Source organism: Marmota flaviventris, chromosome 3 (assembly GCF_047511675.1).
Source record: "Marmota flaviventris isolate mMarFla1 chromosome 3, mMarFla1.hap1, whole genome shotgun sequence".
Taxonomy (NCBI): Eukaryota; Metazoa; Chordata; class Mammalia; order Rodentia; family Sciuridae; genus Marmota; species Marmota flaviventris.
In genome coordinates this window covers 122,407,814-122,428,613 of record NC_092500.1, presented here as the reverse complement: position 1 = coordinate 122,428,613, position 20,800 = coordinate 122,407,814, and the positions used below count along the sequence as shown (strand labels likewise).

At 39.6% G+C, this 20,800-nt stretch overlaps 1 protein-coding gene across 3 annotated transcripts in view; it reads right to left on the bottom strand.

Moving 5' to 3' along the window:
- Tigar (TP53 induced glycolysis regulatory phosphatase) overlaps window positions 1-20,341 on the bottom strand; it is a 68,437-nt gene extending 48,096 nt beyond the window's left edge. For 2 of the 3 annotated variants that reach the window (XM_071610337.1, XM_071610336.1), the window contains exons 1-4: window positions 20,213-20,341; window positions 13,581-13,618; window positions 8,634-8,755; window positions 4,019-4,096 (exon numbers count right to left, since the gene is read on the bottom strand). In XM_071610337.1, coding sequence (XP_071466438.1) covers window positions 4,019-4,096; window positions 8,634-8,755; window positions 13,581-13,618; window positions 20,213-20,244 — 270 coding nt within the window. In that variant the 5' untranslated portion in view covers window positions 20,245-20,341. Of the gene's footprint in view, window positions 1-78; window positions 190-4,018; window positions 4,097-8,633; window positions 8,756-13,580; window positions 13,619-20,212 lie in introns of all 3 variants that reach the window. The other variant, XM_027951163.2, reaches the window with a different exon arrangement.
- Between the last annotated feature and the right edge of the window lie 459 nt (window positions 20,342-20,800).

Below are 20,800 nucleotides of genomic sequence, written 5' to 3'. Positions count from 1 at the left end.
ACAAGTGAGTCAGATTCATCCTTTCCGACAATGTTAAGTCCCCCAACTTGGCAGCTCGGGTCAGTGGTACGTACATACCTGGTCTAACGTCTCTCCTCCGGGAGGTGTAAAGAAAGGGCATTCTTCCCCAGCTTCTTTGGCCATGTTCCTCAGGTCACTTAGAGGCTTGCCTTCCGCAGCCCCATATTTCTGTCATGGTCCAACAGACAAAGGTGCCTCAGGTGAATTTGCAAGACAACAATTCAGTTCAGACTTTTGGCCAATTGAGATGGCTCCATGAATAAGCTTAGTTTCCTATATTATTTTAGTATCCTCTCTCTTCCCAATAACAGGAACGTATTCAGTATCATAGGAGGCCATGAAGCCTTAGAAAATACAACAGAAACCTGAGTGGTACACTATGTCCAAAGAGGGTTGTATGGAAGAAGTCATTGAAGCTAAGTAGACGGCGGGGCTTTACTGAATAAATACAAGGTCAGGCTCAGACTCCTGGGCTAGAGAACACATGCAAGGCACCATGCTGACCACCTCCCATCCACACACTCTCTCACTTGGTCTTAATAAGAGAATTCTGAAGCAGGTATAAAAGTATTTCTCCACGTTTATAAGGGAGGAAGCCAAGTTTCGAGGAGGTTAAACAAATAGCCTCACTTTCACAGACAACAGCAAAGTTAAAATCCAAGTCCAAATTGCTAGCTTTCTAGGCGCATGAAGACTGAGCCCAAGCACAGGACATACAAGTCATAAATGAAATCAAAGGGCCAAGAAACATGGGGAAACTACCTCATTAGGAATCCCAAGAATGTAAAAACTAAATGGCACCATTTTTCAGCTATTGCATTGTAAAATTAAAGAAACTGACAACATCAAGTGTGGCTTGGAAATATTTTCTCCTAGACCACTCATGGAAATATAAGTTGGCGTGGCTTTTTGAAACGCCATTTAAACTAGGCAATTTAGAGTTAATATAAGAAAAAGTACACACTCAGCAATGTCCATTTCTAGAAGTATGTTAGATGGGTGTACCAAGAATGAACTGCAAAAATATTTATTTTAACATTATTTACATCAGCAGAAAATCTAGTCACAACCTGGATGCTAATTAGTAGTTGCTGGGTTATATAAATTACATAATATCCATTAAGCCACTAATTAGGTGATTATATCAAGGTGCATTTACAGGCACTGAAAAGCAGTCAGTACACAATAAATGAGAAATGCTAGTTTAAAAGCAATACAAAGAATTCCATTTAGAAAAATGCACAAGCAGGGGGAAAAAAATTAAGAACACACATACCCAAAAATGTTCACAGTGTTTATCTGGGGGTAGTATAGATTTTAACTGTATTTCTCCCCAAGTCACTTTTAATTCCTTATACAGATAATGGGTTGCTTGCATAATAATGAATTTAAAGAAAAAAAACTGTTATACTTTGCACAGATGATGCCAAAAGATCCTCATACCATCATCAGATAGAAATCCGTGAGTAAAATACCATTTTATAAGAATATATGCATGTTTTGCTACGAAGTCAGCCATTCTTGCAATCCTCAATGCCTAATTCATGTCTCCAGGTATATACAAAGCAATTTCTATTACAAAAGGGATCAGTAAGAATTATCACTTGCTTTGATTTCAGAGGAATGGAAACCTTCCTTTATTAAGTATCCTGAGTGCCACCATGAAGCAAACTGGGCACTGAGGCCACAGGGCTGAGCCCGCCTGTGCAGAGACCAGTGTGGTGAGCTGCTGACCAAGGAGCACAATGGAGAAAACGAAGGACACAGGCACACCTGTGGAGATGACTCCTCTGGATGGGGGAATCACAGAGGGTCAAAGCCTGACAGGTGAGTAGAAACTGGCAGATCGGGGAGCAGAGTGGAGCACAGGCCAGAAGTTCATGAGGCTGGCTCTTTTGCCAGAAGAATTTGGGTGATTCAGAGAAGAGCCCGAGGCCCATGATCAGCGTTCCAGAGTATGGACTGCAGGGCTGGGTGGCTATGTGATTGGGGGCATAGACTTGACTTCTGTGTGCTTTGATGTCTGCCATCTATAAAATGTGAATTAAAACGTAAGGTTTTTCAGTCTTCACCCAGTAGGTTACGAAGCTGAATGAATTTGCAGTGCTTGGAAAGAATGCTAGCAGGTGGCAAACACCATGCCAACGCCCAACCAGTACTCTGAGACTACAACGTGAAGTACCAGGGAGGAAGAGAAGGCAAGGAGGTGACAGATGAGTTTACACAGTACCTTGGGACCCAGGTTTAAGAGAATTAGTGAACCGTTCTGCAAAGGATTATTCAGGTTGCAGTTGGAGATTAGGTTTGAAAAGAGAATGCAAGACAGGAAAGAAGAGAATGACTATCACAGGGACTGAGGTAGGAGACGACACTGAGCTGCTCCAGGATGGCAGCAGGGGTTTGCAGAGAACACAGTAGGACTGCCTGTGGTAGGTGGTGGGGCATAAGAGACAAAGAGCAAAAAATCAATGACTCAACCAATAGGGTAAAGAGGAGCAGCCTGGGGTACAGGCAGAACACCCACTGAGCAGAAAACAGGTGCAGAGCATACAAACCAGAAACCCCACAGTAGGCAGTCTGATAGTGAACATGCAGCTCAGGTAAGAGATCTCAGCTAATCACAGATTTGGAAATCATTGGGATTTCACCAACTAAAACCATAGGAGATGAAATTACTCCAGGAACAGAGACAAAGTGAAAAAGGTGGCCACGCCCACTGATGATGCTTTCTCCTACTGTATGATGACAGGTGTGCTCAGGGTTCAGAGGTCAGAACATCTTGAAGAGTCTGAGCCCTGGTTCTCAGGCACAGACTGAGCCCTTTGTGCAGCCTTGACGATGTAGCTCTAAGATCCATTCTTAACAATAACAGAGAACACATGCAAGTTATGGGAAGCCATTCTTTAAAAATGCCCTCCACATTCTGTTACATTTCTGCCCAGGTAAAGAAGAGATTCATGAGGTGGCAGGGATGCTAACGGGCTTACAGGTTAGTATTAGAGAGCACAATAAAAATCAAGACTGCTCTAGGAGACTTGGATTCAAATCTAATGATTTGACTGTATGACTTTGCTACGTCATCCTCAGGAAGACCCATTTCTGGCATACAAAATGGGCAATAGAAAAATCTATTTATACCTGTAAGGGAGGAGTAGGACTGAGAGGTGAGAACTTTTCACCTTTTACTCTAAACTCTTGTATATTGTTTCAAGTTCTTACAAGTGTCTCCTTTTATGATTCAAGAGGCTTATCCCATCTTATGTCATAAAATTTTAGTAATTTAAAAGGTGCTACATACAGGCTGGGTGTGTGGCTCAGTGGTAGAGCACTTGCCTAATATGTGCAAGGCCCTGGGTTTGACACCCAGCAACACACACACACACGTACTATGAGAATATGTAAAAGAATATGTGACTCATTTAGTAGACCCCAGTAGAACTACACTTGATTTTTAGCCACATTATAAAATGAGGTGGCTAGCTGAAATTTTATGATAAAGCATGATGTATAAATACTGCAGTTTGGATCAGGCATGTCCCCCCAGTGCTCATGAGTTTAAGAACTGATAACAAGTGCCAATGTTCAAGAGGTGGGGCTTTGGGGAAGTGACTGGCTCATGAGGACTCTGACCTCATTGGTGGATTGATCCATGGATAACTGAATGGGAGGTTATGGACGCTAGGCAGGTAGGCCTGTGTGGAGGAAGTAGGTTATTGGGGACTATATTTTTCCCTTGGGAACTATATTTTGTTCCTGGCCCCTCCTCTCTATCCCTCCCCTCCCCCACTCTCTCTCTCCATCTTGGCTACCATGAGGTGAGCAGCTTTCCTCCATATGATGTTCTCACTCATCTCAATTCCAAAGCAATGGAACCAGCAAACCATGGACTGGCACTTCTGAAACCATAAGCCAAAATAAATCTTTCTTCTATGTTGTTTTTCTCAGGTATTTGTCACAGCAATGAAAATCTGGCATACACAACAAATAAGTCACTTACCCTTTCTCGAAGTCTTGAATCATATTGTACTGTCATGTCTTTGCAAAACAGGTTATGCTTCAAAATCCCATGCATGGTCTGCAAAGCAAAACACAACTGTTTCTTATACAAATGTTAATCACTATGAAACATCAACACAATACATGACACTTTCGTTAACTAAAAACTATAATAAGATCAAAGAACAAGCAATAAATTTCCTGTGTAAATGCTGCCTCTTGGGCTGGGGATGTCCCTAGTGGTATAGAACTTGCCTAGCATGCACAGGGTTCCTTCCCTAGCAACACAAAAACCAACCAACAATAACAAATGGTCCCCCTTCTGTTCTGCTCCTCCTTTTGTCTCTCCATGACTGACTCTGGTATTTTCTGCTAAACTATCTCTTAGTTCACATGTTAGCAAACTATAGCCCACAAGCCAAATCCAAACTGTCAGCTGCTTTGTAAATAAAGTTTTATTGGAACACAGACACAAGTTCCACAAAGGTATTGTCTCTGGCTGCTTTCACACTCCAACAGTGGGGGTGAACAGTTGTGACAGAGAGCTCAGAGCCCACAAGATCTAAAGTATATATCACATGGCTCCTTATAGAAAAGGTTGGCTAACCTGTTCCATTTCCTAAATCTCCACTCAAGTGTCTAAACTGCTATTTAACATCCATTAGCCTCAACTGCAGTGCTATTTTTGGTTCTAGAATTTGAACTTTTGTTTAAAATTTACTGTTTACAGTTCTCTGCTGAGATTCTGGGTCATCGTTCACCTGTGTGTAACATGGGTGTGTTACTCCTGCGGCTGTTTATCTTTTAATTTTGCTCATTTGTGTCCATGTTTCCTTCTTTCAGTTTATCTGGCTAGTTTTAGTGGACATAAAACACCATATTTGCAAAACTACAGAAATTGTTTAAGTCCACATCTACCTTGCATTTTCATCCCCTCCCTGTAAGTTAGACATTATCATTACTGTCATATGCATGTTGTATTTCTTTGTATTTATCTATGTTATGTGTACCTTTGCCAATTTCTTTGCTCACTGATCTTTTTCTGAAACTCGGACCTTCCTTCTAGAATTATTTTCAATATTTTTTTGAAAATGCCTTGAGGGTCTGTTTGTCTGAACGGTCTTCACCTGTTTTCTAGAAAAAGTTTAAAACCCTAGGTTAATCCTTGCCCTCTCTCAGCATACTGAAGAGGCTGTTACTGACATTGACAGACCTGTAGACAGCCTAACTGCTTGACTAGTGAATGATGTTTGTCTTCCTTATTCTTTGGAATCTTGGCTTGGCTACGATGAATATAGAGGTGGATTTCTTTTGTATTTACCAATTGGGACTGGTTACACTTTCTGGATCTGAGATCCACTGTCTTTTAATGATTCTGTAAGACCAACTATGACCTCTTTGAATATTGCCTCATCCTCACTCTCGGACGTCTCCTCTTGAAAGACATTACAACTTCCCACCATGTTCCTCATGTCTTTCAAATCAGTCATATATGTCGCCCTTAGGTCTACTGTCTTAACAATCATGTCAGCTGTGTGTAATCTGTAACTCAGTATATTCATTGAGGTTTTTCCTAACTTATTCCCTGCATTAAACTGATTTTATCGATACATATTTACAACAGTAAAATACATCTATCTTAAGTCTACAGTTCATTTGAGTTTTGACAAATTTATACACCCATCTAAGTGCCAAAACTTAAAATACAGAAGAATTTTATCACCCCAAAATATATCTTCATACCCATGCCGGTAAATCCTTCTCACCCCTGGCCCAAGCAACCACTGAATTGCTTTATATAACTGTACATCAGTCTTTTACCAGAATTTCATATAAACAGAATCATGTATTATGTTCTCTTTAGTGCCCGGTTTCCTTTGTTTAGCATGTTTTTGAGAGACTCATCCATGTTGATGCATGTCTAGTGTTCCACCTTCAGTACTGAGTTGTATTCCACCGTATGAACACACCACAGTTCATTTGTCCATTTACCTCCTGATAAACACAGAGTCTATTATATGGCTGTTACAAACAAAAGTCCTACTGAACAATGGTGTACAAGTCTTTGTGCAGACATCCGTTCTTATTTCTCTTGGATAAGTCTCTGGGACTTAAACTGCTGGGTAACAATAAGCATATGTTAAACTATTTTCCAAAGTAGTTGGTTTCTTTTACATTCTCACCTGTAATATGTGACTTTTAGATACTCTACAATCTTTTCACATTTTAGTCATTCAAATATTATGTTCAGTGGTATCTCACTGAGGTTTTAATTTGCATTTATGTGATGATCGAGGATGCCAAACATCTTTTCATTTGTATAATTTTTATTGTCTTTGCATGCATCTTCTTTTATGGAGTTCCTGTTCTAATTAAAATCTTTTGCCCCTTTTAAAGTTTGTCTAATTACTGAGTAGAAAGAATTCATATGCACACAGTGTCATATATATATATGTACATTTTCTTCCAATCTGTGGCTTGCCTTTTCATTTTACAAATGGTACTTGCAAAGAACAGACAACTTTTACTCAAATAAAATCCAGTTTATATAATCAATTTCAAATTAGTTTTTGTGTGTGGTGCAAGGTAAGGGTTGACGTTCATGTTTGTTGTGTCAGCATCATTATTGAAAAAACTATCCTTATCTAATAAATTACTATAGGACCTTTGTCAAAATCCTACTGACCAAAAACATAAAACCAATAATTGACTATATAAGGGTAGCTCTATTTTTGGCCTCTCCAATTTTGCTTGAGAAAAAAAAAAAAGTCTTCTTTTTAGTTTTCAAAGTATTTTCAATCTTTATACCTTCAGAATATACTTCTAAAAATTCCTGTACTCACTCCTACCTCCTTTTCCCCATTTTCCTCTCAGGACTCCCAACCAACATGTGTGTTGGATTGTCTGACACTGTTCCATACTTCGCTGAGACTGGTTATCTTCCTATTTTATTCTTTCTTTCTTTCTTTCTGCTCCATAGTAAATTCGGAATGTTCTATTGCTAAGTCTTCATGTTCAATGACCTCTTCTACAGTGCCTACCCTGTTAGTCCATCTTGTGACATTTTTATTTCAGGACATCATACTTTTCATCTCTAGATCAATCTGGTTCTTTTTTTAAATTCTAATTTGCTATATACGACAACAGAACGCATTACAATTCATAATACACATATAGAGCTCAACCTTGTTCCTTTTAAAGATTTTTGGTTTTTATCTTCTATTTCTCTCCTCATTTTTCTTCCTTATTTACTGCTAGGAAGTGATCATTCTGGAATCACTACTGCGTGCCCTGTGTATTCCACAAAATCCCTGCACGCTGACTGGTGGGGACTCACGTGCTTCCCCACCCTCTGTGAGCTCTAGGAATCACTCCACTTTTCCCTCCCCAGGAACCAGTCCCTCCTCTACAGCTGTGTCTTGTTTGTTCTCATGCAGTGTCATTCCACCCATACGCAGATAACAGTCCACCAAAGAAGCTTCTTTTTGGTTGAATTTTTAAAAATTTGTTCATTTTAGTTATCCATGACAGAAGAACGTATTTTGACATATTTAAGCAGACTGCTATGTATACTTCTAGAGTTTTTTCTCTGTCTAGCTCTTCTACTTCTCTGAACCTCAAATTTTAGTCACCTTAATATCCCCAAATTCCATGCTTTCCCTCCTCAAATCACGGGCACCACCGAGCTCTATTTTGTGCCCCCTACCAGAGTCTGGAAATGGCTTTGGACAATCCTGGGGCTCAACTTATTTGTTCCATCTCATCTAGGCATCACAGAGCCACGATATGCCTGAAGTCCAAGGTCTCACTTACTGGATTTTATTTGAGTAAAAGTTGTCTGTTCTTTGCAAGTACCATTTGTAAAATGAAAAGGCAAACCACAGATTGGAAGAAAATTATAAATAAGTGTATTACATGTATATAATATATACATATATATAAAATAACATATACTTTTTTTAGTTGTAGATGGGCACAATACCTTTATTTATATGCAGTACGGATGATCAAACTCAGTGCCGCACATGTGCTAGGCAAGCAGTCTTCCACTGAACCACAACCCCAGCCTCGCGGAGATTTTGCACTTATTGTTGAGTTTTCTAGTTGTTTACACAGGGAGGTAAATTCCAATCCTATTATTCCCTCATAGTTAGTCACAAAAGTCTCCTTCCATTGAGTTTTAATAAGTTGATTTGGTTCTTTTTAATAAAATCTGGGTGTCATTTTTATAGAGATCTGTTCCCTAAAGACATTTATATCATATCACATATTTCTTTATGGAATCAGAATTTTTTTTACTCTGCTAGCCTTTCTATTATCTGATGTGACTGTGGGTTAATCTCCTGCCTGTCATTTCTCCTGGATTTTTCCTGATACCTTATTTTTATTTTTTGTTAAGCACTTTTTTCCAAAGCTCCTCTAACTTAAAAATTAAAAAAAACAAAAAACTAAGTTCAACGAGAAGAAAAGGAAAGAGTTCACATGGAAATGAGAGAGTGGGGAGGAGGTGCTGTTATGTGATTTAATTCCCTGCGGGCTCTGGTGGCAGATCTTTCAAGCTTATACACTTGTTGAGACTTGGGACCTCTTAGCCTAAACCTTCACCCTACACTCACCTGCTTTGCCCGCGTGAGGTCGCTGGAGAAAGCATGAGTAAACCTCACTTTACTCATAAATCTACCAGCAGCAGCCGCTTGTTTAAATCCAGTCTCTGAAAGAGGTTCATCTATTCCTTGTCCTGTGGTGAAACAAAGCATTCAAAAACATAACTGAGGGGTACAGATAAAGCCACAGATAAGAGATCAGAAACTGTGCCTATCTCTATTTTAATGAAAGGTTTCCTCATGCACTTTTCCACACGACTTTTCAGAGAGCCGACAGTACCTACTGTGAAGTTACGCTATGATTCTATCAAGGCTCACAGATTCAAATGTTTTCCAAAGAGTTGTTTGCCTGATGGGAATAAGGTGATGCTAAGAACATCTCGGTTTTAGCTCTTCCCTCTTTTTTGTTTGCCCATGTCCTCATTAGTTGCATTTTATAAATGGTGGCTCTGACCCTACATGTGCTGCTATCATTACCTAAAGTTTTGCCTACAATATCTCCATTGTCCAAATGTTCAATATTATAATGATGGTACTTCTTTCTTCCCTGCCCCCTTCCCTTTCTTTTTCGTTTAAAAAAAAAAAAAAAAAAACACTATGAAACCTACACTTCCTTCCAGAAGAAAAAGCAGATTGGATACTGAGAAGGGATTTATTATTACAGAATAATTAAGTGATGTATGCTTGGCGTGAATGGGCTCATAGAATGCAAGGAAATCCCCAAGGGACAAAGCCGAGCCATCAAAGACACCTGGGCTGAAATGTGAAAAGTGACATGGGAAATTTGGAGTTGCTGCAACATCAGCTCAGGTTGGAAGGGTTTCTGGAGGAGGCCTGCTCATGGGACAGCAAGGTGGGAGGACCAAACTGCACTGAAGCAAGGGGTCCTGGAAGGAGGCTACTGTCATCTCAGGCCAGTGGCCAAATGCAAATCCTGCTCAGAACAAACCACTCACAACAGAGGATAACAAGCTCTCCACTAATTTTAGAGCAAATAATAGTTCAGCCAAAGATTCAACACATACACAAGAAAATAATCCATAATGAATGAAGGAGAGTCATAATAATGAATGAGAGTCAGCAGAAAAAAAGAACAGATTTAGAATCACTAAGAATTCACACACTGAAATCAGCAAAGAAAAGCTATGAGATTAATTATGAATAAGACATAAATGTTATAGGCAGAATATTCCTGGTCATACCAGAAAGATTTCAGATGTGTTGCTCAGAGTAACAGGCATGAATTTATTAGAAGGGATAGGAAAAGGGAGAGAGCGGGTCCTCTCAGGAGAAGGATGGCATGCCTCTCCTACCCTCTGATTATATTGGGGGTCCCAGAGACGTTTCCAGAAAGACCCACCCAGGTCCACCTCTTGACTTTTGACTGACAGACAGCAGGATGACAGCAGACTTTCAAGTTTTCTCTGCACATGGGAACTCTAGGTTGGTTTGTCCTGTGCTGAGTGGTTCTAACTGGAACTTGTTCTTAGAGATGTTATGGTCAGGGGAATTATCCTTACCTTTCAGAGTTCTGGGATTGGTCTGTGGAAGGGTCACAAAATTCTCCCCTTATAGGGTAACTAATGTTTTTATTGGCATTTTAGGCCTGCATTTCTCCTGCAGATAACAGGTTGTTATGCCAGGCAGGGCTGCAGGCAAATTGCTTTTTTAAAAAAGAAACCACATGAGAGTCAGCACACGAGACTCATTTTATAGAATTATTCCCTTAACCTCATGTTTCCACTGCTCACATCTGTCTGGTCCCTACCATAAAGACAGATTCAGAAAGATAAGCAATTAACAGAAAGCATTAAAAACAACCAGATGGCTTTCTAAAAGATAAAATAAATCTTTTAATAAGGAAAAACAGAATGCAAAGAAAAGAAAAAAAAATTCCCTCAGTGGATTGAGCGATGTGGTTGAGGGGAGGTGTAATGAACTCCAAGACAAAGCTGCACATACTACCCAGAATGCAGCACAGATACAAGGAGAAGGAATGTGGATATACTGGTGATGAACGGGAAAGAATGAGAATTCCCCACATGCATTGTTTTAGTTCAGGCTACTGTAACAAAATACCAGAGATTAGATGGCTTATAAACAACAAACATTCATGTCTCACAGTGCTGGAGGCTGGAAGTTCACAATCAGGGTGTCAGCATGGCTGGGTTCTGGTGAAGGCCTCTTCCAGGGTACACAGTGCTGACTTCTCCCCTTATGTGCTCAAATGGCAGAATATAAGAGCTCTTCAGGGCCCCCTTTTTATAATCCTACCCACAAGGGCTGCACCCTCATGACCTAATCACCTCCCAAAGATTCCATCTTTCAGAGATGAAATCTTTGGAGGTAGAAAATGGAGAAAATAAACATGTAAAATGGAAAACAGAGAAAATAAACATAAAGAGATAATGGCTGGGGCTGGGGCTGGGGATGTGGTATCGGTAGCGCGCTCGCCTGGCATGCGTGCGGCCCGGGTTCGATCCTCAGCACCACATACAAACAAAGATGTTGGGTCCGCCGAAAACTAAAAAATAAATATTAAAAATTCTCTCTCTCTCTCTCTTTCAAAAAAAAAAGAGATAATGGCTGAGTTTTCCAAAAATGAGGGAAGACACCCATGTACAGATAAAGGAAACACAATGCATATCAAATAGGATAATTTAAAAAAAAAATCTTCCTAGATAAACCAAAGCGAAGATTTTCGGAACAGTTATAGAGAAAGATGTAAATGTGGAACGCCACTTGACGGGCCAGGACTTCTTCACAGGAACAATGAAAGCCCAAATAAGAATAGATTAACATCTTCCAAGTGTTGAAGAACCGTCCAACCAAAACTGTATGCACTAAGATCACCTTTACCATCAGCCTAGCCACACACACCAGAAAACATAATTCTGGAAAGAAGGTCTGAGATGTAAAAGAAGCGATGAGCAGCAAAGCTAGCAAACACTGCCTGAATGACAAGTGGAGGCAATAATGTCCACATCAAGTGGTTTAAAAAAAAGACTAAGATGACAGACAATGATAACATAAGTTCCTGTATTTTTCGAGAGGGGACATTAACAACGTTATTCTTCATTAGGTGTTGTAGGGTGAATATCCGTGTCTCCCTAAAATTGGTATTTTGGGGAGGTGGGCCTGTGGGAGATGATTAGATTTTAGGGTCAATCCCTCATGAATGTGATGAATGACCCAAGAGAAGGGACAGCTCTTAGCTGGGCCTGGTGGCATACACCTGTAATCTAGTGATTCAGGAGGCTGAGGCAGGAGGATCACAAGGTGGAGACCTGCCTCAGCAACCTTGCAAGATGCTGTCTCAAAATAAAAAGGGCTGGGAATGAACTCAGTGGTAGAATGCCCTAGTACAGAGGGAAAAAGAGAGAACAAAAGCATACTCGGGCACAAGAGCTCTTACTGTCTGTTCTTAGTCGTGGGAGGATGTAACCAAAAGACAGCAGTCTGCAAACCAGGAAGCAGACTGGGAAGACCTTGATCTTGGACTTGGCCTCCACAGCTGTGAGGAAATAAACGTGTGGTTTCACCTGCCCAGTCCATCGTCATAAACTGACTAAAACGGGTATGAATGGGAAAATCTAAAGGCAACCATTAAAAGACCAGAAATGGTGGAACCAGTAGGGAAGGTAAGACAAGCCTGAGAAATAAGGACTTAAGATATAAAAGCCAGTAAGAATAAAGAGGAAGACTACAAAAAGAAGGAGGAAAAGAACAACAAAGGAAAGAAGTTCAAACATATCAGTAACCCGAATAAAGGCAAATAGACTATTACCAGCTAAAAAGATTATGTATATTTTTTAAAGAACTAAGCATCCAACTAAGTTGGGAGAAGAATTTAAAAAAAAAAAAAAAAGAATAAACTAAAAAATGAATGTGAACACAAAAGACTTTTATTCACATTCCACGGTCAGCTTCTAATGAAGTAAGACAAAGGAGCAGTACTAAAGGACAAGGTGGTGGCAACCGATCAAAGCCAGAGAATAACTTGGGTCGAGTACAAGTCATTCAAAAGCAGGTTCATTTAAGTGTCAGATTAGTTGGTCTCCAGAAAAGGGAGTTAAGCACCCTGGGAATGAAAACCAGTTTATATTAACCCCAGGCCACTACCCCTCAAACAAAACTAAATGCTTTTATAATCACAGCACAGAAATAGCAGTTCTACCTGAAAGTTCACTCAGGATATTCTTTAAAAAGCTGAGCTAGATCACAGGACAACTAAAAACTTGGGGTCCATACTAACAGAACTCAAGAGGAAGAATCAGTTCAGAATAAAATAACGAGCACACATGAGAATTAAAGCTCTTGGTTACTATTAAAACTAAAATATCTGAGCTAGAAAATACCATTAACACCAGCCAGAAAACGTCATATTTCCAAATAGGAACCATTTTAAATCTAGACAGTTATATTTTAAGGCATCTAGAACCAATATAACTTTCTAATCAGCTGACTAGGTCTCTTAGAAGCTGAATGTAAAGAGCAATTTGGAGAAGTGGTTTCTGGGTTTTTTTGTTGTTGTTGGTGGTGATGCTAAGGTTTGAACTCAGGGGTACTTTACCACTGAGCCGTCCCCAGCCCTTTTTATTTTTTGAGACAGGGTCTCACTAAGTTGCTCAGGGCCTCACTAAATTGCTGAGGGTACCCTTGAACTTACGATCCTCCTGCCTCAGCCTCCCAAATCACTGGGATTACAGGCCTGCATCACTATGCCCAGGTGAAGAGCTGTTGTGTCCATTTAGTTCAGTCAAGAGATTTATTCCTGTTGGTTACCAGTTGCTCTGATCATATTCTGTGGCTGTTATATACTTTATTTCTGAAATCTCAATCTAAATCAATCCCAGTACAGTGCTGCCCCCAGGCTACCCTACCCACTGAATCTGATTAATTTGCATATCACTTTAACACTAAAGCAGAGATTTAGAATAACAACCAGATTATACCAACCTTGAAGTACTTTCTCTTTGTTCAATCTTGTTTCCCCACTAAAATAGAAAGAAGGAGGAAAAAACTTTAATATCAAGTTATGTCATTTTTTAAAAGAAGAAAACTAGCTATGAAGGGTAATGATATTCATAAAGATCATCTGAATCATAACACACTTCATAATTGAACCTATAAAAATGCAATTCATTCTATAGCTCTAGTGATGAGCTCAAAATTTCAAACTACCCCAAATTAAAATGTACAGACTAGGAATCAATCTTAAATAAACTGCAAGAGTATAATGCTATTTTTAAAATATTTATATATGTGCATACATTATTTTTGTTAAATAATCTTGTCAAAATATATTACTCAAAATTACTTTCAAAGGCAGAACCAAAACATAAAGATCAGTCCTTATATTGCTGACCTTGAACTGAGCAAGGGAAAGGGCATTCGAATGGAATGGGAAAGAAGGAACATTTTGTAGTACTGAACACTATCCTGCAGACCACAGCACACTGAACTGAGGCTTGGACACTACAATTTTAGGAGTTAGAAAACAAAATAAATTCAAACAGCCTTGAAACAATGAGAAGGGTGAGAGGACTAGAAAAATTGGTCACCAGGTAACTGGGGAAATGGAGGTTAGAAAGGAAAGAGGAGAGGGGAGTACATGGGCAAGACCAGATGACAGGGTAGACCAATAAAAGCAATCCTCAAGTAAGTAAAAAGTAGAATCAAGGAGAATTCAGTTAAAACTCTTGTGCTTTAATCAAATGTTTCTTGAGCCATGACTAGGAATATAGACTGAGTCTCTGCGTAGACTCCTGACCATTGTGATCAATGGCTGCTTGGAGCAATGGATCTCAAACTTGAGCCTCATCAGAATTAACTGGCAGGCTTATTAAACCACAGCCCTGTTGCTAGGAACACCTGCATTCACTCATATTAAAATTATTTCTAACAGAAAAGATTGTAAATATTCCAAATGTACATTGACAGGAAGTTGGTTTCCCTAACCATAGCTCAAATAACCATTTATTAATGGTTTCATTAACAAATAAATAGTGATATATCTACCTAATGGAATAATGTGTAGCAAGCAGTGTCTTTGAGAGACTTACGTAAAGATACTAATTAAATAGAAAAATCATGGTATAGAATAAAATAAAAAGAACATCACCTTTTTAGGAAGGAGGGAAATAATATTTGGATCTGCAGAAGAAACACTGGAAGGATACATAATGAAACTAAGAAACAGTCATCTATGGGTGGGGAGAGAACAACAGGGAGAATTGTTTTGATTTCTAAAAATGTTTATTTATTAGCTTACAAATAAAAGTATGATAAACGAAATTACTATACATAGAACTATTTACGCCTTGGCAAAACAAATAGTACTAATTCATCATTATTATCCAGAATTCATTTGGAATCCTAATGGACACAAAAGAGAAAATTAACCTCTACCCTGCAGATGATTCAGAAGCATCCAGGGCAAGTTTGAGGAACTCTGTCATCTCTCACCTAGAAAATGGTGTTATGCATTAGATTCACTTTGTATCTCAACCTCATAATCTTGCTGAGATGAAGAATAAAAGAACTGCTGCTAACGTTACCAAAAATGAAACACCAGTAATTTGATAGTTTTGTAAAGGCACTTCCCACCATCTAATGATTTTGGCAAAAGGAGAAAAATAGCTGTGATGTAATGCGGGACTTCTTTTAGCTATTTGTCAATAAAGACTGCTACAAAACTAACTGTATTATCATAATCACGGCTTTTGCTTTTAACTTGTGTTGGGTATTTTTGCCTTCAAAACACTTTATAAATATTACACAGTAGGAATCCAAAAGTTGCATTTTCCCTAAAACTTTTATTAAAATTTTAGAGCTTTTATTAACTTTACCAAAATTACATAAATCCTTGAAGCAAGTGTTTAAAATTAGTTTGGGGAGTGGAAACTAGATGGATAAAATAGTTTTAACTATTAATCCATTTTCCTTAACCAAAGCTTGGCTTATGACAGAGACAGAGGCGGCAGCTGAAAGGTCAGAGGGATATATTTTGAAGGAGTCAAGAATAACACCACTCATTTTCAAAACTGCAGTGTGATCCACTTCCAAAATACAACACCCAACTCTGCAGGAATCTAAAGACTTATGCCAAGAAGTGAAGTCTTATGATGAGCCATTTATAGGCCCACAAATATGCATCATTCATTTTGTAGTTTATCATACTGTTTTTCACTTAAAAGTTTTTTTTTTAGTCCAGATTTATATTCTGTGGAATTTCTTTAGAAATCATATAAAGCTTAATTTCCCCATTATGTCCTCTTGAGGGATTCAAATCCAACAGACAATACTCAGTTTGCCATACCAGAGAGACAAATCATGGGAAATTAGTATATACTCATTAGTATACATTTTCAGAATAAATATGCTTTATTGTACATGGAAATATAAAACCTTCTGATATTTACTCATGAATACAGCTTAATTCTAATTCCTTTACAATTAATTCACTTGCAAACAGAAGATTTCAAAGGTTAGTAATATAGGGACTTTCACTAGACGGTTTGAGTGGAAAAACACTCATAAGGCCGGGCACAGTGGTGCATGCCTTTAATATCAGCAACTTGGACAGTTGAGGCAGGGTGATCATTAGTTCAAAGCCAGTATCAGCAACTTAGCAAGACCCTAAGCAACTTAGCGAGGCCCTTAGCAACTTAGCAAGATCCTGTCTCAAAATAAAATATAAAAAGGGCTGGGGATGTGGCTCAAAGGTTAAGCACCCCTGGGTTCAATTTCCGATACAAAAAAAAAACAAAACACTTGTAAAATAGCCAACTCGTGATACATTTTTTGTTTATATATAGAGCATCCTGGTTGTAAAGGCTCCCCTCAGTTGACCACCCCAATACCTAGGAACCAATATCACAGTAATATAGCAATTACATATATCTTTATAAAAATATTAAATTGCAGATAATTTAATACTGCTTTGTTTTTTTAATGTCTAAAACATGACTAACATTTAACAAAAAGTAACTGCTGACAGAAGTAGAATAAGAAAGGGCAGTTTGGCTATGCACAGCTTTACTAACTGATCATCTTTAAGTCATCAAATGTAAATTAAATATACTTTATAAAATAAAGTTTTATAAGTCAGTTGGAAGTGAAATGATGGCTTGCAAGTGATTGACTGCAAACAGTAACAAAAAAAATAGTTCAAGGAACCAGGGCCTTCAACAGCCTTGTGTCGGGTGTTCCGGAGCAAGGGCAGAGATGAGGCAGCCACAGCCCTCTTCTCTCACTGGGTCTTGTGATCATGCCAGAAACATATCAGAATGTTGCTCAGAGAAACAGGCAGGAGTTTATTAGAAAGAACAGGAAAAGGGGACACTCTCAAGGTAGGAAGTGGGTCCTCTCAGAGAGGAGAAGGACAGCATGCTCCTTCTGCCCTCCAATTTTACTGGGGGTTCCAGGGAAATTTCCTGAGTCCCGCCCAAAGTCCACCTCTTGACTTTTAGTTGATATCACATTTGCATCAGATTTCCACTGCACAGGATAAAGAATCAAGGCAACTCTGATTACTTTGACCCCTGCTGACTAGTTCTAATTGGAATTTGTTCTTACTGATTTTGTGGTTAGGGGGAATTCCAGTTTTGGAATCTAGTCTGTATAAGGGTCACACAACCTCCACCCCTTTTCAGGGTAACTTGTGTTCTTTTTGGCATTTTGGGCCCGCCCTTCTGCATATAACAGATTGTTGGCTGAGGAACATAACATATTCTGTTGACTTAAACCAGGCAGGATTGCAGGTAAATTGCCTTTAAAAACAAAACAAAACACATGAACTGGGTGAGGTGGTGTGTGACTTAATCCCAATGGCTCAGGAGGCTGAGGCAGGAGGATTATGAGATCAAAACCAGCCTCAGCAAAGCCCTGTTTCAAGACCCTGGGGATATGGCTCAGTGGTTAAGCACATCTGAGTTCAATCTCCAGTACAAAAAAAAAAAAACATGTGGGGGTCAGGGAAAGCATAATGGATCCAGTTTATAAAATTATCCCACTATCCTCATGTACCGCATTTCCCACCACTCAACTGTTTGTCACCTATCAGGAGATGATAATGCCAACCTACATCTGTTGGAGTTTTCAACAATGCTGTGCTGTCATGAGAAATTACATGATAATAATGGTAGATTCAAAGTTGGGAATCTTGAGAATTCTCTTCCAAAAATGATACACACTGGTCCTTTCACTTCAAAGTATGATGAAGAAAGATAAACACACATATAATAATAGAACAAAATTCATGGTGGATTTAGTTGCTTTAAAATTTTCTTGCATTATAAAAATTATATAGTTATATATTATACATCATGAAGTTCCATAAAATTATTCAACTCTTTAACATTTCATTATATTTAACTATGTTGATTATCAAATTTAAAATAATTTCTTTTCCTGAAAGAACCACCAGTTGGTTTTGTGTTTTGGTTTATTTTTTACCTTGTTTTTTTTTGCTCTAAGAACTCTCAAGGCAAGAAAAGGGATGGAGGGGCTGGGATTGTGGCTCAGTGTAAAGTACTCGCCTAGCATGCATGAGGCACTGGGTTTGATCCTCAGTACCACATAAAAACAAAATAGATATTGTGTCCACCTGTAACTGAAAAATAAATATTAAAAAAAAAGAAAAGGGACGGAATGGCTCTGATAATAAAGCAGTTAATCACAGCCCTCCTGATTATTCCAACACCTTTTTTTTTTTCCATTTTCCTAAGTTTAAAATAGATCAAAATTTATTCTCATCACAACTATCTTATGGGCAGGGGAAGAGACTCAAACATGGCCAGTGATACTCAAGTAACCTTCAAATACTAGGACTTGACATAATAATTAAAAAAAAAAAAAGGCAGAACACAATGGGCAAGTTGTTTTGGTTTGAATCCTACCTACCCAACTTGCCACATGAATTTAAGCAAGTTACATGGCCTCTCTGCCTCATTTTTCTCACCTGCAAATTGAGGATGTCAGACCTCAAGACTGTCAGATTCTAATTACACCTTTGCTTGGCAGCTAATAATTTATTAAGAGATGGTTTTTAAGTGATTTCCTATGAAGGCCTTTTTAATGAAGCACTTTTTAAGCAGAGGAAGGGAATGAAATTCACATTCATAAAACTTTGTCTATTAAAAATCTAAACAGGGATCACCTTACTTTTCAAGGGGTGCCTTAACTCAGACTTCCTAACTTCTAAATTTTCAATCATTTGATTGACACTGTTCTGGCTGGATCCAGAAAGCACTCCTATGTTGGGAAAACAAACAAAAAAGTGGCGTTAGTAATCAGGGATCTAGTTCCAGTTTTGCTAACCAATTTAGTTGTATGACCTCAAGAAAGTCAAGAATCCTCCCAAAGCTTTCTAAAATGGGGGTGGGGGGGTGGAGGTGGGGTGATAGGGAAACATTAAAATTTTATGAGTCCTCAAAGGAGAACTTCAGATGATTCCCAAGATTATCTTCCTATAAGGGAAGAACGGGAGAGAAAAGACCTCAGTTAAAATAGGGTTGACAAGATTAAATCCTATAAGAGTTCTTTCTTTATGACCTCCATGAAGGCAGAAACAGTATCTTATTATCCCTGTAATTCCCTCCACTGGCACATAGATAGACTATACATGTACTGTTGAGAACCAATTGCACTTTGTTGAGTTGTCCTTATACAACTTATTTAATTCTTAGATGTTTTCTTCCCCTACCTTATGCCATACACTTTACCTTTCCCCATTTAATCCTCACAATAACCCACAGCAATAGGTACTATCATTATTCCCATTTTGCATATCAGGAAACTGGTCAGAAAGACTAAGCTGGTTATCAGAGGCTCAGGCTTCAGGGCTCTGTCCTGGAGGCAGATTCCAACCCAACTATTTTACTTGAAAATTTTCTGCTCTTGAACCGCACTGAATTACACGTCCCATGAACACTCAATAGGTGCTGAGAAGGAAAAAAAGAGACAATAACAGATTTAGCTCCATGCAATCTGTTATGATAAAAATATTTATTCTGGGTGATGGCGGTCTGCCAAGAGGCTAAGGCCCTCTTTTTTTTCTCTCTCTCTCTCAGAACTGTAATCTCTGGAGAGGAAGGAAATAAATCGGAAATACATGCCCGTGGAGCTGACTGCTCTGGTAAACCAAGAGGATCAGCAGAGTGGGAGAAAGGCAGTAACCGAAGGCAGAGAGCATTAAAAATACCAGCCACGGAAGGGCAATTCTGCAAACTCTTTAAAATCTGCTGGGGAGCAGCAAAAAATGCACAGAAGCCGAGAGACAGGGTTGTCTTTCTTCAGTTTTAGTTCTGCCACTAAGTTAAAGAGAACCGAAATCGTTTACTCAGCTACAACTGCTTTCTCACGTGAAACACCGGAGTGATGATATTTAAGACCTGCCTTCAGCACTCGGATGGTTGTGATCAGAGGGGATGACCCAGACGAAAGAACCTTGAAACATTCCCTTCCAAGTCATCCCTCCAAGGGCTGAGCCGGCAGGGACAAGAGATGACAGATCCATGCTCCTTCCACCCACCCCAAAATACTCGATGGGAAGGGAAAGAAAGGCACCCTGCAAGAGCAGTACTCACTGCCGGACTACGGTCAGGGCGAAGCGCGTCATCCTCACGTGGTTGGGGGGGAGGTGAAGCAGTGGCCTCAGCTCTGCAGCCCAGCCCCGCGCGGCTCCTGCACTGCGGGATCACCTCGCTCACACCACTTCCGCCACTCCACCGGCCGCCGGCTCCGCAACCATAGGCGGAGGCGGCCTCTTGCGTCATCCCCAGAAAGCCAATCAGAGCGGCAGGAGACCTACAGGTCTGAGGAGACTGGGGAGTGGTGAGGCCCCGCCCACGGCTGTGGCGCTTGCGCTCCTGCGCGCGGGTCTGTGATTGGCGCGCAGCAGGTGCGTGGGGCCCCGCCCTCAGATAAGGCTATGGGATGCTTGGTTTGCTTGCCGCCTGCAGACTCAGGACCGAGATATGGAAGGCTGTGATTTTTGGTTGATCTGATTGGAGGCTGGGATGCAACCAGTAATCTTACGGCTGGGCAATGTGGTGAATACCTCACGACGTACAGAGCCAGATTGCATCCTCTGAGGTTTAAACTGTTAATCCTTAATATTGGGGTAGGAAGGTCAGCAAAGTATGCAGATTTAAACGCACTCAATTTCATTCCTA